The following is a 16,500-nucleotide window of genomic DNA, read 5'->3' on the forward strand; positions in this document are numbered from 1 at the left end:
TTCTTGACACAAAATACAAACAATTGGTTTAATCGTGTGCGCAGTGCAATTCGTGAAGAAGCATCACACACAGTATAGAGCATATAGCTACAAATCGAATTGGTCGTACAAAAAGGAAACAGCACAAACAATCTATTTACATAGACACAGAAAAAGCATTTTAAAACTTTGCCAGACACAACGCAGACAAGCAAACACGCAGCCACCGACAACTGCTAATTTGCTTGAAGTGGCCCCTCTTTGCTCTTTCTTGTCGAAGCTCTGGACGTTTATATGCTTGACTGATTACCATCTGTCAAACATCTATGACAGGGGTTCTTAACCTGGGGTCCACGAACCCCCAAGGGGTCCGAGAAGATGCATTAAGGGGTCCATGAAACGAAATACAATTATTCCGAAAATCCACAATTTGGCTAAAAAACTAAAATTATTATTGAAAAAAGTTTCGCTCTGGGTTTAACGGTTGTACGTGCATGCTAGTGTTTCGACCATCACTATGTTGATTAAAACCTAATTTCGACATTTGCAATGTGTTTCTTGCAAAGGGGTCCATAGCTTTTCAAAGAATGTTTTAGGGGTTCGTGATCCAAAAAAGGTTAAGAAACACTGATCTATGATATGAGGGATTTTTGACCAGCCCACAAATGGACAGCATACATGTAGAACATTGCAGAAATGCCTTGAACATTGCAGAAATCCCACGAAGTTACGTCTAGTGTTTATAGTTTTAACTTTCAATGCCTAAGTTTGCTTTTAAGTGCTGCTGAGCATCACCCAAAATAAGTATTTGGGTTAAATATATAGCCTAATGTTTTTCTTCTAGTCCTATAATCAAGTTAAATAATTATGGTTAATGGGTTGAAAACGCCAAAAACACATATGATAATAACAAACTTGCTCTACGTGGATGGTAAGTTAAGCGGATGAGAGTACACTGAAAACACATTTGCCGCTAATTTTGTAATGGAAACCGCATTTTGCAGTTGCAATAGTTGCGCTGCATTGTCATTGTTTTGCCCGGTATGTAGCAAGGCTTATTGAGTTTTTACTTGTCAATATAAAATTTTTGGATATCCTTATTGGTCCTATATCTACGTTTAGTTATTATGTCACTGTATGAACCAATACAAAATTGCTATTTTGGCGCAGATTCAGGTTTTAAATATAGGCTATAAACCCCAAATTATGGATGGGTTTCACAAAATTGAAAAGATTGGCGAAGGCACGTATGGAATAGTGTACAAAGCACTAGACAAACTCACGGGCAAAATGGTGGCATTAAAGAAAATTCGCTTGGACACGTAAGTTATAAGCTGATTTAAACTTTGGGTGTTTGTAAAGAAACAAAAGTGTCAAAAAATGTTAGGTATGCTTTGGTGTAGTTAAGTTTAGTTAAGTTAATTTTATAGTAGTTGGTGTTGGTGAATTGTATTGGTATAGGCTACCAATATTGAGACTTATTATTTTAATATCAATGTTAGTTTTCCACCTTTTTTAATGTATATGTAGTGAAACAGAAGGTGTGCCAAGTACTGCAATCAGGGAAATTTCCCTTTTGAAAGAGTTGGACCATCCAAACATTGTCAGGTACATTGTAATATCTGCTTATGTTAACAGAGGAAAATCCCTGTATTGAAAATAGTTTGGGGTGTAATATTGATTTGTTACAGGTTAATGGATGTGATCCACAGTGAAATGAAGTTGTATCTTGTTTTTGAATACTTGAGTCAGGATTTAAAAAGGTTCATGGATGCCCAGCCTACAAGTTTGCCCTTGCCGCTTGCTAAGGTATCTGTTTTTCTGAAATCAATGTGTTTCTTAGTGGTTTAAGTGTATAATACAATAGGTGTAAATGCGTTAATGCTGTTGACATTGTGCACAAGTGCAGAAATATTTGGCTGGCAGAGTTAACTAAATTGTCAAATTAAAAGGTGTCATGTCTGTTGCCTTTTACTGAATCCTTAATTTATTAAAATTATTAAATTTATTAAATATCAATGCTAAATATTATACTCTTAAATTTTTTTTCAGAGTTATTTGCATCAATTGCTGCAGGGCATCGCCTATTGTCATTCACACAGAGTACTTCATAGAGACTTAAAACCCCAGAATCTGTTGATTGATGACGTTGGCCATATAAAATTGGCCGATTTTGGGCTTGCCAGAGCAATTGGTATTCCAGTGCGTATGTACACACATGAAGTAAGTATTTTGTTATGCTATTAATATTTTATTGGTAAGCTGCAGACAGGGTGTGTCTATTAATATTTAATTCCATGTAAAAATGAGATTGCAAATCGTTGGATGACATTTCCCAATTCCACCACCTTCTGTTTGCAGGTAATCACACTTTGGTATCGACCCCCTGAAATATTGTTAGGTTCCAAGTATTATTCTGCTGCAGTGGATATATGGAGCCTTGGTTGTATTTTTGCTGAAATGGTGAGTGCCTATCTTACTAGAATATTTTAATTAGTATGCATGTAAATAAAAGTCAAAAAGGTGCTCTGATCAGTAGAAAATCATAAAATAATGTATAGAGGTAGCCCCATCTCAATTGAAGCAAGTTCAAGTACTAGCTTTTTGGATTTGCAAATCATTGCTGTTATGTGAAGTAGCCTGTCTTACCAGCACCAAATATGTTTCAACAAAAAAGAATACATTTCTATATCAAACGAAAAATATCTGTTACACAACTGGAATCAGCCAATGCCTAGGATTTAATGTTGAGCTCTTTTTTTGTTCTTTTTTATCACAGAAACTGACGATGCCATTATTAATATTTCTGTTAGGTTTCAAAATTAAAAAAGATCATACCGATGATGATCGCCAATCATTCCTCACGAGTAATTTTGAATACATATCTATGATTTCAGATTCACAAAAAAACACTTTTTCCTGGGGATTCTGAAATTGATCAGTTGTTTCGAATCTTTCGTACCCTGGGAACTCCCACCGAGAAAATATGGCCAGGAGTTACAACAATGCCAGATTTCAAAAACAAATTCCCCCAATGGCCTGAACAGACTTTTCAATCAGTGTTTCCCAAATTAGACCCTTGCGGAATAAGTCTGATGGAGGTATGTAGTGTTTCGATTATTTTTCCGATTTGTCAAATTTCATAAACATTGTTATCCATACAAGAAATATATATATATATACTTTTAATATGTCTTATGTAGTAGAAGTAAAGTTTTTTTTCTTAGAGTTTATCAAAAAAAATGGATACTAATAAATGACCCAAACCCTATCTCTTGGCCAGTAGTTCATTTACCTGTGCTCCCTACAGTTGTTCAAGAACTTGTTGCCCCCAGGTTATCCATAAAACAAACATGACAAAGCCATCCTGCTTGTGGTCCCTATGGAAATTAGGCATCAGAATTCCCACTCTGAGCCAAGAACTGACAACATGTCAAACGCAAATAACTTTTTGTTTTTCTGAAAAGTTTATTAAAATTTTCCACTTCTATTTACTTTTTTTGCGACAGAAAATGATCGTCTACGACCCTGTACAGCGTATCACTGCCAAGACAGCGTTGCAGCACAATTTCTTTGCAGATGTTTGTATGCCAAAACCCAACCTGAAGCGAGCTTGAGCAAATCTATTTTTTCCAGTTCTTCAAACGTTTTATTTGGTCGCTACGAAGCTTTTAGTGTTTGCAGAAGTACTGCTGCTTGCTTCAGCAAAACTGCCTTTGCGTATGTTGTTTTCAATGCCACATTTTTAACGCCAATCATAGATTTTAAATACCTTGTTGTTCATTGTGAGCCAGGCCTTATTTTTACAACACGAGCTAGTGGTGTTTTTTTGTACTTGTTTGTGAAACATTTCTGCAAGGTTTCTTGACTGCAGAGTTACAGCTTTCTTGTTTATTTAGCACAGTGTTACCCTACTAGAATGGAAAATTCATCTGAGCAAATTTCACATTTGAGTTATATGTAGTTATATTTGAAAAGCCCCAAAAAGTGAAAGCGTAAAATGTGTCTATTGTTTTCCTCTACTGATGAGGTGTAATTTGGCGAGTAGGGGCTGAAATTTTACATTAAGTAAATGTACCAAAAAAACTAATTAGTGGGAGTGTAAAATTTGTCCACAAAAAGGCGAGAAACACTGAATTCTCAATACCCGCTTGGTAAACAATTTGACCGCATTTGTTTTTATTTCTTTTACAACGAGACACAGCATACAGAGTGTATGTGCAATAAAGCAAGGCAGTGGGACGATGGAACGATTTTCAAGCTTTGCACAAAAATAAGGAAAAACGGAACTGAAAATTGGCAACGTGGAACGCTATGGGCATTCAACAGGACTGCAACCTCGTCACCACCTTTCTATACTGATCCAAATATCGTTCAAACTCCTTTTGCAAAATCAGTTGTCGTTCTTCAAGGGGTGGGACCAGTTTTTCGTGCAACTGGCGAGATTTTTTTCGCAAACTTTCGTTCTGCGAAGTCAGAAAATTGAAGTTAATGCATGTACATTGGCAATATTGGTCACAGTTAATGTCAGACGGAAATCCAAATAAGACACAAACAATACATGTTGTATACGTATATACGTTTGTTCAGTCTGGAGTGATTCCCAAATTTTTTTGAATGACGACATCTCTGCGGAATTTACAAACATTAATCCCGGTTCGGAAGTACAGCTAGTAAATCGTTGCCAAGCATTTTTTTCGAACGAAACACCTCATAACATATACCCGGGTGCTGTACCGTGTATGTTAAAAGCAAATCTCCCAAACGGTAAATTGATGTTGAGTACACGATCGAAAAAACTTTGTGGTACTCGCAGAGATTAAACACCACCCATTTAAAAAGCACCTCGTCGCTTTTCAGACAAAGTAACCAGGTAAAAACCCCAGGGGCCATTACTAAAGATAACAGTTTGCCCTTGCCTTGTAAGGTCGGTTTAGACGTTCTTTCACTGCGAGGCGGAATTTCGTGAAATTGGTTTCGTCCGACTCCTTGGTGACGTTCAGTCTCAGGATTTCGTATATCCGCCGAGCTTGTCTCTGCACCAAAAACGTGTTCAAACAGTTTGTCCATCAATCATAGATGTGTACAACTATACATGCATTTTAAAATTCATTACTGATACGGGCGGACATATTATCAATAGAACATGTTTATGCGCCTTGGCATTAGACTACACCGTTTTTGCACATTTATACAAGTACATCCTGATGAACGTCGCTGCATAGCAAAACGAAACATACTTTTGGTAATCAAACTGATGATGACATAAGTTTTTGTCGAAACGTCTTATTTTAACATGACAGTGTTAATAACAATATGGGCCAGTCTCTTTATACTCAGAATTATGAGAAAACCTGTGAGTTGTGTTCCTCAGGAGTGTTAATTTAGCAAGTGTGGCAAATTTGTGTTTCAAAACAAGGAATCATTTACAAACCTCCTAATGCCTACTATATGCCACCCAGTCATTAGTAATGTATAGTTAACCATTTCTACAGTAAAATAGTTAACAATGCGTCGCCGTCTACCTTATTTATTTTGTAATGTTCTTTTGCAGACTTTTCCATCTCTTTGGTAAAGCACTGATGCAATTTCTCTGGGCAGAATGCTTTTAACTGCATGCAGTTTTTGGCATCGACAAAATCTCGAACCCTCTGAAAACTATCTGAGGGATCTTCAGCTGTAAACAAAGCAGCATGGGAATTCCCATGTATTTTAAGCATTAATGGGTTAACTCACCAGTAATATCAATGACACTGCTGTTGCTTGTGTATTGCTGATATATAGTTGTGAGCAATACTGTACAATGACCTTGCTTCTGGTAAACTGGCAACACTAAAATTTGGCTGTAGTACAAAATAAAATGTAAATAAATACAGGAAAACACTGTGAGATTAATACACACACAAGTTTACCAGTGTTTGTATACCTAACCTGATTCGAGGTCTGAACTTGTCAGGGTAGGCGTAAAACCTATAACAAGTGGAGTAGCCAACAAAGCTAAATGATGTGATTCCATTTTCAACGTGTTTTTCAAACCTGCAAAAAAATCGCTGAAAAATCTTTTCACTATCAAATAATTTTAACATATTGATTGTGTGACAAAAACAACATCTTGTAATATTTAGGTTGAAAAGGGATAATATTGGTGAACTGAGACTTACAAGGTGTAAAAATCCCATTTATCATCATCTGCATCAATGTAAGAGGCTGCATCGATAAACCAAAGTATGAAACTTTCCATTCTTTCATGATACTCTTTGAATCCAGGACAAGTTACATTTGCCTACAAGCATTAAAAACATAATGTTTAACTACTGTTATATGTGCAAACTAGAGTACACAAAGCAGTGTTCATTCATATACTTTGTGCTATGCATTTGATGAGGATTTTTACCCACGTGTTTTGTTACAAACGTACAAAAATCCTCAAGTTTTAAGATTTGACATATTGTACTAGACTCAGTGGTCAAGACATTGTTAGATATGTAATATAGCCAATAAAAAGTAAACATAATATGAAGCATGACAATGAAAGAACCTTAAATTATTGATTTTACCTTAAAAATTTGAAATGTTCTTTTGGAAAGAGTTTCTTTATCCTGTCTTGTGTATGTGTTGATAAGTTCCCCATGTGGCTGGAAACCTGTTTGCTTTTCAAGATGCGACGAGAACTGATCAATATTTTCTGAAAACTGCTGCGGCAACACATCCTTGAGTTTCATCATAATGTTGTCAGCCTAGGGAGCAAACGAAATTTCCTAAAAAAAAAATTCATTCGATTTGGAAATTAAACATTCACCTCAACTCCTTCTGCATATTTTGGGTTAAGCTTTTTTTCATATGCAATATTAACATAGATGTCCAGAGTGCTGGCAGCATAGAAGAGGTTGATTCTAAGCTTTTTGTAACCAAATATTTGTTCTCTAAACAGAAACAATTGTTAAAGATATGGAAATAAAAAAGATACACTATTTTCAATTTTATCACGAAGCTGCACAGATAAAATAAACTGATTATTTATTTATTGGCACAAAATAGGCAAGTGTGCACAATCATCACTGTCCAAGAATATCTTTGCACTTTGGAAATGTGTAAGATATTTTATATGCTTTAACTTACTTTTCACCAAATACCTGGTGGGACATATCTGGATTAAAAAATCCATCTTCCGAGGCCAATTCCTCAACCCTGCGAACTGTAATAAAAACACCAATTTTTAAACTTGTCACATGCTTTGGGTTTTTCATCAAACAAAAAATGTATTCAGAATGCAACATATCTTACCCATTTTGAAATGAACAACTTCATTGGCACAGAATATGTACTGCGCTATGGCACTTTGCAAGGCATCCATGTTTATGTGTTGGCAATATAATGTGCTGTATTTTTAGCCAAGAATATAATTTATACAAAGCCCAGAGAATAGTCGCTAGTGCAAACTAATAAAAGTGCATGCCTAAATATCTGAAAAAAAACAAAGACTACATCATGACCACCTCGAACGGGAAAAATGATGTCTTTTTATCTAATCTGGATGACAACAAGCTGCAACAAGAAGACAAACCAAGTGTCTGTGTCATAATTTGAAACAAAAAGTTTCTCTGAATTTAGGTCTATATTATTTTGAACAAGGAACCTCTTATCCCCCAAAAAAACATAATTATCACAGTGGCAGTTTAAAAATTTCGAAAGGAAATATGGCAAATCAAGTTTCAACACATTTCGGTGACAGCACAGCACAGCCACAGGCAATCTTCTTATGCAAACCGTTGCCTGAATCAAGACATTATGCCTGAAACCATGAGCATTTGTCTCAATTCAATGAATAGTTATAACGAAAGGAAGCGCAAACATTTTACGATGCCATTTTCAAGCCAATTGCTTGACCCGATTCAGCGGAACCGATATTTTGAAGACCTTCCCACTCCACCATTTCGCGCGTTACCTAAAATGACGTCACAAACAAGTTATCAGCTGTTTGACCCTCTGACCTCTATAAACATAGAGATCCGATAACGCCTATTTTTACGGACAGCCGTGATGTGAAAAACGCTTCAACCGCAATTCTTTCCATCGACTTTTGTAAAATCTATAATATTAGCAAAGAAACTAGATCCATTTTTCTGTCAACATCTGTACTAAATTGTTTTACTGGTTTTGCCGTTTATGCCTATGATCATAGTTGTGCGCGTTTGATACACAATTTCAATTGTAGTTTGACAAATGCCTGGCTACTGCATTACTTTCTAAGGCCTAGTTAAGACTGTATAATTTATATCACACAAATTTTAATTTCTCCATAATTTCTATATATGAGTTACGCAACAACATTTTTGTTTAGATTTATTGGTATGCTTATGGCATGTGTGGCTCTGAACGGACTAAATATTTTAGGTGTAAAATCGGCACTGGAAAGCAACACGGCCGAAATATATCATTATTATATGTGTTTTTACAAAATCGCTCTATTATTTTTTATCATATCTCAGGTTTGAGGTTAGTCGCTGTCAGTTTCTTTTATTGACATTTCTAGCAAACACATAAAAATTACATTTTCGCGAATTTAAGAAGTAACATTGCGCTATGATACGAGCACACATATGCGAATGCTAAGACAACAATTACGCAAACAAGGTGGCTCTTTTACAAATCGGATCAGATTTTAGTGACTGTATTGAAGCCGTAATTGTCATTTGCCGTCGCTGCATGATTTGTCTTTCCTTTTCTGCCCACATTGCTGGATACCTTCTTCTTTACAAGAACCCCCAAAAAGATAGTGAACAGAACCATGCACAGAAGCAGCACGAATTGAACATAAAGCGCGATCTGGGTTTCTGTAACATTCAGTTCCATACCAAGGAACACAGATGCAACCGGCTGCTGGATTTGTGTTACGTCATTATTTGCTGAATCATCCGAGGATTTGGCGTCACTGCAGTGGTCCTGGATGCCACCGACGCACGAAGCGTACCTAAAAACCGTCGATTTTATGTGATTATTTTTTAACACAATTGTACCAGTGCTGCCATGAAATGTGGCTGAATTTAAGCTGGGAGAATTTAAAAATCTAATTCTTCAATTAAATATTCAAATACATTGTGGCCTGAAGCGCAGCTTGTCTATATACACTACTGGTAATTTTGGTCTATAATAAACGTCCATTCACAAACCCATTCATCATTTCGACTTAAAAATATTTGTGTTCCTTCTCCTTGTAACGGCAGTAGACACCAAAAGAAAACACGTTTTTTGCAAAGTCTTATGCTTTTCGTGTGGTTGATCCCAGTGACAGGATTCAGCCGGTTCATACCGATTCGCGCGAACCTGTTCTTGGAATTTAATGACCTATAATTGAACCGGTTGTCAGCAACCGTATGTGTAAGTCTGTGTTTCACTTCAAGCACTATATTCCTGCGGTTACTATGGTTACTATACTGCTAGTGAGAGAACCGCGTGCTAAAATAGTTGAATCCCATCACTGGTTGGTACCTCATGACGTGTGCAATGTAGTTTTGTTCGTGGACGCCGTGGAAGAGGTGAGACATGGGTCCTCTGGCCAAAATAGCCACGTCCTCGCCACCGTGTGTTTCCGAAGGAAGAGGAACCGCCGACTGTTGTATGTAATTTTTTGTCACTGAAAAACGTGAAAATTAGAAGCTGTAATCAATGTGATGTTTAAGACATAACATAGCTGACCACTTGCAGAGGAGAAAGAATGCGACTCAGGCGCCATTGTCAATTTTAACCAATTATGAAACAAGGCACGTGTATAACAGCCGGCACAAAACCCAGGTTATTTTATGACCTAACTTATAGCTTCAGGATTTACCCTATAAACGCGACTTTGGAAAACTGAATGAGTTTATCGCAGTGTTCTTGAGTGTATTTTACCCTTATTCTTTGTAAGTGTCATTATTTTCGGCTTCTTACAATTTGCCTTGGGGCCAGCAGGGCTGCATCAACACATACGTTCAAAGGTTAATTTTGAACAGCTTTTTCCTGGGTTAATTATTACAAACTTTCTGTTATGTGCAAGTTCGCACGCAATTTATGTTTTTCTTCTGTGTTTAGCAAATATACTTTACGTCAAAATAGGCAAACATTATATGATAATGACGTATATGCGGAAAACCACTCAAGTGCTGATTTGCGAATGTCGCATGAATGTGCAACAGATTGTGCTTCCAAGCAAACCATGCGTGCGGCAAAGGCCCTGAGCATTCTAATAATTGAAACTGGAGGTTACAAAGCCTTTGAACCCCACACTCGCGTTGCAGACATTTGCTGCTGCGTTGTTTGCATAAAATCAGCAACAAATGCTTGCGACGCGAGGCTGGGCATACAATACGTGTGCTTGTTACTGACGTGTGTTTGTTTCTGACGGTTTGCGCAGAAACATGTTACAGTTTCTGTACTTCGATTGAATTTCATTTAATTTTGCTAAAAAAAAACATTAACAAACCATCATAAACGTGTTGAACAACGTCACATTCAAGTCAATAGATCATGTGTGTTGTTTCGAAACTGATTTTAGTGTAAAAAGTAAATACAAATGTAAAAAGCAAACATAAATGGACCGAGATCAAATCTTATGATATATCAACAGAATATGAAGATTTACTCGAGTAAAGTATTGCTGGGAATAAAAACATTATTTCGGTACGAGATAAATTTCAGAAAAGAAAGGTTACTTGTGTCTACAGAGGATGGATCTGTGCGCTCATGTTCGCCCAGATACGTTCCAGCTCCTTGAAATCCAGGTCCGTTACCATACAGAATTGTGGTGTAAGGTTTTAAATCCAAAGCTTTTTCTGGGTCGGCTTGAGCAGGTGCTAGACCTTTGAAAGTATTAACAAAAAACGGTGAAGGTGGAAACCTTTTTTAAATGTAGATAAGTCAATTGTAAAGTGTTTTGCGCTGTACATAAAAATCTGGAAAAAACTTACATGGAAATGAGTTAAAAAGGTTACATACAGTGATCCGAAAGGTTGTATATACAGTGAACAGAATCAATTTGCACACATAAAACCCAATAGAGTGTATAGTGTTCGTAATAGCATCTTGTGATCATGTTACAACGAATCTACTCATTTTTAATACTTTTGATCATGAAATCAAGTTTGAGAAGCGTGTACGAGACAAAAAATATCAGAATGTCTTCAGAAGACAAAGTTGTTTCTTACCAAGGATGGGATTTCCTCTGTCACTATAACCGCCCATGTTCATAGTGTGACTGTGGTCGGCTGTTACAATAATCAGTGTGTCCGAATCGGTTGTGAGATCTAAAGCTTTCTGGATGGCTTCATCGAAGGCCACCGTTTCCGTCAGAGCCCTATAGGCGTTCGAAGAGTGGTGCCCGTGGTCTGTGGACAACAAAGTATTTTTACATATTGGCCAGTATGTCGGTCGTTTTGTATGAGCATAATTTCGCTGCAGATGGAATTTCGATTTTTAGAACGACACTGGACATATATCGGGCCTAAATATGTTTAGTATTGAATGACCATGCGTTTTATGAAAAATGTTGTTTTCGTTCGTGAAGAAAACAATGCACATGGCTTGACTCTAAGACACCGACAACGAGTTGTAGCAAAACATTTTCTTTCTATACGTTCGGATATGGCCAATAGTTTTCTGCGCCATACACTTACGCAATTCGCGCTTGATACAAATAAGCAGTTTGTATGATAAAACTAACGCCGTTCAACAAAGGTATGTTTCCTAGTCGTTTACCGATTCTGCCGCCTTCCACCAGTAGGAAATATCCTTTCGAGTTCTTTCTCAGAATTCTGATTGCTTTCTCTGTCATCTCAGCAATGCTGGGCTCCCCGCCGGTGTCATCAGCACGATCCACCTCATATTTCATGTGGTCCCGGTCGAACATTCCTGGAAAAGGGTTATTTTATCATTACTATTCGTAGTTTCCAGGCTTCGAAGCCCAGGCATTGCAGCCTAGCTGGATCAGCCACTTTTTCCCGATAGTCGAAGAGAGATTTATAAAATCAAGCTCCCGGTGAGGTTTAAACTCACGACCCTGGGCTAACCAGGCACAACGCTCCTACCAACTGAGCTACAGCACAACTCGGCGGTTTTACGGGTAATATTGTGGCCAAGGTACACTGGTGCACAACTGCATGAAACATTCTTACGATTGGTAGTTAGTGGGATAGCCGGCTTTGCAGAAGAAGTTCTGTGCATCCGACGTAAGCATTTTGATTATTGCTGTCGACATAGAAATCTGAATACCAACAAAATCTTCGGCGAAAATGATTTAATTCCCTGTTCCGTAGCCAGTGAACCCGGCCGTGATATTCTTTTTGAGCGCCCTCCAAATATGTTATCATCAATTATAAGTTCCAGGTGTGTGTGATTAAGTATATAATTGTTAATCCCAGAGGTAGGCATGACAAGAGCAATATGTGTAAGTGGCAAAATATACACTGCGATATCTCAAAGTACAAACTCCTCCCCCAAAAAAGTTGGGAAACAATAATGTAAACGACAAGATTTACTCAACAAACTAGGAATTTAAAATCCGCGAACAATAAAATCAATGTAGTTGTCAAAAAGTAAGCAACAAAAATATCGGTAGCAACAGAGCCGGAAACACAAAAAAGAGTAACAGATCGAGTTTCCGGAATACAGTGATACGTGAAAAGACACATCTATCGGTCAATACCGGATCTGCACAGACTGATTCCTGAAATCATTTCAAGAAATTTTTCTCTTACACTGTATATATACAGGACATACACTGTATACACAAGCCTCTGTAAACAGATTCTGCGGCAGGCACACCACCACTTACCGAGCAATTTGTCTGTGGTGACGGGATCTACTGCGTCAAATTCAGCCTGATCCCACACATACTTAGCCTCCACATCAGCATGTTTATTCTTCCACATTGTGATCAGGTCTTTGCTATCGAGACGGTCGCCCTTGCGTGCCGGGTATTCTGGGTCATTCACGGTGTTTGGTGTAAAATATTTCCTTCCCCCTCCTAGCGCCACCTAGTTGTAATGTGGAGAATAAGGAATACATTTAGGCAAAATCAACACGGTCTTTTAACTTAGAAGTCAAGACTGTTTAAGTTTGTTTTTCCGTTAAACAATTACGAAAAGCAGAAAATGTTAGGATATATTAGAGTTACACATTCAGAATAATAAATGTTAAATAATGCATTTTGAATATTAAATGCATACATTAAATATATTTAACCTTAAATTTCATAAAAGCAAGAAAAACTAGCCATAATTATCTAAAACCTAAAAGTCTAAAAGTCTTCATTACGTTTTCATGTTCAAGTATGCGGTTAAATGTTTTGCTTTTACCGTAATTTCGTCCGATTTGTCATACAGTTGTTGCGCGATGTCCGTGCAACCGGATGGAGTGTTGGCGTCACTGTAGTAACGTCTGCTCGCCGAATGAGAATATGCTGCTGCAGGTGTGGCGTGTGCCAACTGGGTTGTAGTCACAATGCCGGTTGACTTTCCTGTAAGGATTAAAAAGTTACGTTACGAGTTTCGGGAAGTGGTTTGAAGCCATTAATTTCATATTGGAATGTGTTGATATATTGAACTCCGGTTCCTTTCATCAGCCAAATGAATTCATTAAATGCAGTATTCCCTAATTAATCACACTTTATTTTTACAAGCAAGCCATCTGTTATTCTGTGTTGACGTTGTTTCCATTTACTGGTTCTTACCGACAATATAGGAGTCGTGTAGGATAGAGTTAACTTCGTTCCCAGCGACCGAGGCACAATCGTCGAGGCGCGCCTTACCCGAGAGGCCAAGCAAATAGTGGTTAGTCTTCACCCCGCACAGATAGGCAGTTGCTGTGCTTGCGGAATCCGCTGTTTGTTTGTTTACTGAGTACGTCTGAATAGCGATTAAATTGTCGTAAAGCTAGTAAACATATTGGGTTAAATCCGTGGCATTATAACAACATTCCCATGGCATGCATGGTCATGTGGAATTTTGTGGTAAACATATTGAGACAAACCTGTGGCGTTAACACCACAGACATTCCCATGCTATTGTCATGTGGAATTTAGTGGTAAACAAATTTGAATAAAAACGGTTTTTAACAAGAAAATGCTCGACCTTTGCGTATATATTGTATTTGCGAAACTTACATTTGATGATGAAGAGTCAAGACATAAAAATCTCACATAGGACATAAAGAGACCGTAATTTGCATACCTTAGACATGCCAAAATGATGGAACCGATCCATTGCAAGCTCGGAATCCTCGCCTGACATGTTCTGCATTTGCCCTTTCATGATTCTGCCAGCAGTGATTGTTGGAATCCCCATCCCGTCCCCTGCAGGAAGTTTGTATGGAATTAAATATTTGGTTTCCAGCCATCGAGGGCTTAGAATTATTTACAAATTTTATACATGCAGCACGTCAATTGAGTGTTTCACGTTTAGGCCGGTGGAATTCCTTTGTAAGTGCTGTTTGCATTTTATACGGTCGTAGGGTGGTCAAGTTGGCAAGAGGCAGTTTAATGGTACATATAAATCTCGCAGACATGTGCACTCGTGTTATTTGTCTTAAGCTCTAGACACACGAAAAAAACGAATCGACGTCAATATACAATTAAAAGTTTGTTGATTCGTAACAATTTTCATCATGAATTTTTCTTTCAGAACAAAAAGAAAATTTTTCAATTTAACTTTACATTTTCTGTAAAATATGAAAGTTGAAGGCGTGTTTTTGAGTCTTCATGTCGTTTATTGGCAATCACAGTGTCACATACGTATGAATTATGCTGTCCAAGCCATGCAACCAACGTTTGTATATTAACGTTTATCTGCCATAACTACATGCCATCCGTAACCGACACATGGTTGTACACTTGTTACCATGAAGCGCTTACAACCTGCAATCAGTGACGTCACCGTGGTGCAAGTACTTGCAAATATTTGTACAGCGTATATCGTCGTGGTTTTATGCCCACGATTGGTAGGGATTATTATAGCTGAATTCATTAAACCTCACACTGCGGATTATCCATTAGCAAATTTTTTATGCGTTGGTGCAACACTGCGGTAGATGTAGTTTTTCAAATATGTGTAGTTTGTATATAGACAGCACAGTTTTTAAAATTATTATGTATGGTGGGCGCTTGATGTAGTTTGGTCCTCACTCATAACTTATCTTTAGTTTACTCTCCAAACTATAAAATATTTTTGAAACACAACTTACGGTTTTATAAATCATTAAAACTGTCAAGTGACTTTGGATTTTGGAAGTTGGAAGTTGCTAACTGTAAACCTGTAGCTAGTGCGTGGTATGCAAGAAATGCTGGTCAAAACATGAAAAGCCGAAAAATGTTACACAAATTATAACTTATGTATTCTTTCAATCCGTTTCTGTAGGAAAATGCTCAATGCTCGCAAAATTGATGCGGTCGTTTAATTATCAGATCTTACCAAGAAATATAATGACGTTTCTTGCCACGTTGGTATTCAGTTTTTCTAACGAGAGAGCCTCTGTCAACTCCTTTTCTCCAACTGCATACCAGTATTCTGTGGTTTCCTCCTCGGCTACAAACAAAATCCAAATTAATTGTTTTTGTGATAGCTTTAATGAAAAGCGTAATTACAAATGTCGTGTAATTGAACATAAACCGAAAATGTTATCTTTCCTTTTTGCTTGCTAGCAGTGTGGGCTTAATCATTTAGATTTTATCGCAAATTTAGATCTTGAAGACTTGTGTTAACATCGCAAAAAACTTAAGTCAACTGGTTATTTGTGTGTTACATGCAGACCAGGGTTTCCTAACTCGTTTGGGTGCTGGCAAATTTTTGTACCCTGCCGGCCCGACATGTCGATGAAAAGCCTTTGATCCGATACAAAACTTCATCGTAAGTACTATCAACTATTAGGTGACCGCATACACCCGGTTGAGAAACCCTGTTGCTGTACGGAATATACTGATAGACAGGGCACAGAGTTTTCGCCAAACTTCATCCACATTAGCCTATGTAACATGGAAGTCTGTGCGAATATTAACACAATGATTTAGTGTTGTATTGCAATTTAAATAAACCACAAAAAATAACAGGTGGCTGCTATGTTCACACCTAAAACCGTTAACATTCGCACAGTTTTTTGTATTGCACTAATATGTAGATCAAGTTTGGCGAAAACTCTGTGTTATAACGGTGCATAAGTATTTTCCGTGCTGCATCTGCTATTAAAAGTGCCACAGCTTACCTGACCAGGCTCTGGTTTCTGCGTATCCGTTGCAAACCAGTCCAAGAATAACCGCTGCAATACCTGTTAAACGAACCATTACACTAACCTTGGTTTTACACCCCTTATTTTTCTCTACAAAACACGAAAATTCGTTGCTGTTGTGCATGTTTCTCAAGGCTATTCAAATAAAAAAGGTTTTTAGAGTCAGCGTTTTTGCCAAATGAAAACGCCGCAAACCACATCTCCTTTTAAAGCAACCCCTATACGTATCGTGACGGAATAAAAAAGGTTCACTGAGCAATGAGTCTGCGG

General features: G+C 37.6%; 3 protein-coding genes across 3 annotated transcripts; 1 reads left to right on the forward strand and 2 right to left on the reverse strand.

Moving 5' to 3' along the window:
• Positions 1-1,153: 1,153 nt before the first annotated feature.
• Positions 1,154-3,770, forward strand: LOC145909305 (cyclin-dependent kinase 2-like). Its single transcript, XM_082996698.1, has 7 exons — positions 1,154-1,301; positions 1,510-1,587; positions 1,671-1,788; positions 2,032-2,202; positions 2,341-2,442; positions 2,877-3,080; positions 3,489-3,770. The coding sequence occupies exons 1-7, from the start codon at positions 1,186-1,188 to the stop codon at positions 3,594-3,596; spliced, it is 897 nt and encodes a 298-aa protein (XP_082852824.1). The 5' UTR covers positions 1,154-1,185; the 3' UTR covers positions 3,597-3,770.
• Positions 3,771-4,151: 381 nt separating this feature from the next.
• On the reverse strand, positions 4,152-7,439 carry LOC145908545 (histone acetyltransferase type B catalytic subunit-like). The gene is made up of 10 exons (XM_082995842.1): positions 7,264-7,439; positions 7,099-7,174; positions 6,779-6,902; positions 6,537-6,716; positions 6,141-6,262; positions 5,911-6,015; positions 5,716-5,822; positions 5,505-5,656; positions 4,899-5,015; positions 4,152-4,445 (listed from the first exon to the last, which is right to left on the reverse strand). Exons 1-10 carry the CDS (start codon positions 7,331-7,333, stop codon positions 4,302-4,304), a joined length of 1,197 nt encoding a protein of 398 aa, XP_082851968.1. The 5' UTR covers positions 7,334-7,439; the 3' UTR covers positions 4,152-4,301.
• A 1,124-nt stretch (positions 7,440-8,563) lies between these two features.
• LOC145909298 (alkaline phosphatase-like) lies at positions 8,564-16,334 on the reverse strand. Its single transcript, XM_082996689.1, has 11 exons — positions 16,207-16,334; positions 15,420-15,533; positions 14,184-14,305; positions 13,685-13,859; positions 13,311-13,471; positions 12,788-12,989; positions 11,713-11,865; positions 11,163-11,342; positions 10,671-10,817; positions 9,469-9,613; positions 8,564-8,950 (listed from the first exon to the last, which is right to left on the reverse strand). Exons 1-11 carry the CDS (start codon positions 16,283-16,285, stop codon positions 8,635-8,637), a joined length of 1,794 nt encoding a protein of 597 aa, XP_082852815.1. The 5' UTR covers positions 16,286-16,334; the 3' UTR covers positions 8,564-8,634.
• Between the last annotated feature and the right edge of the window lie 166 nt (positions 16,335-16,500).

Source organism: Ascidia mentula, chromosome 7 (assembly GCF_947561715.1).
Source record: "Ascidia mentula chromosome 7, kaAscMent1.1, whole genome shotgun sequence".
NCBI classification, from domain to species: domain Eukaryota; kingdom Metazoa; phylum Chordata; class Ascidiacea; order Phlebobranchia; family Ascidiidae; genus Ascidia; species Ascidia mentula.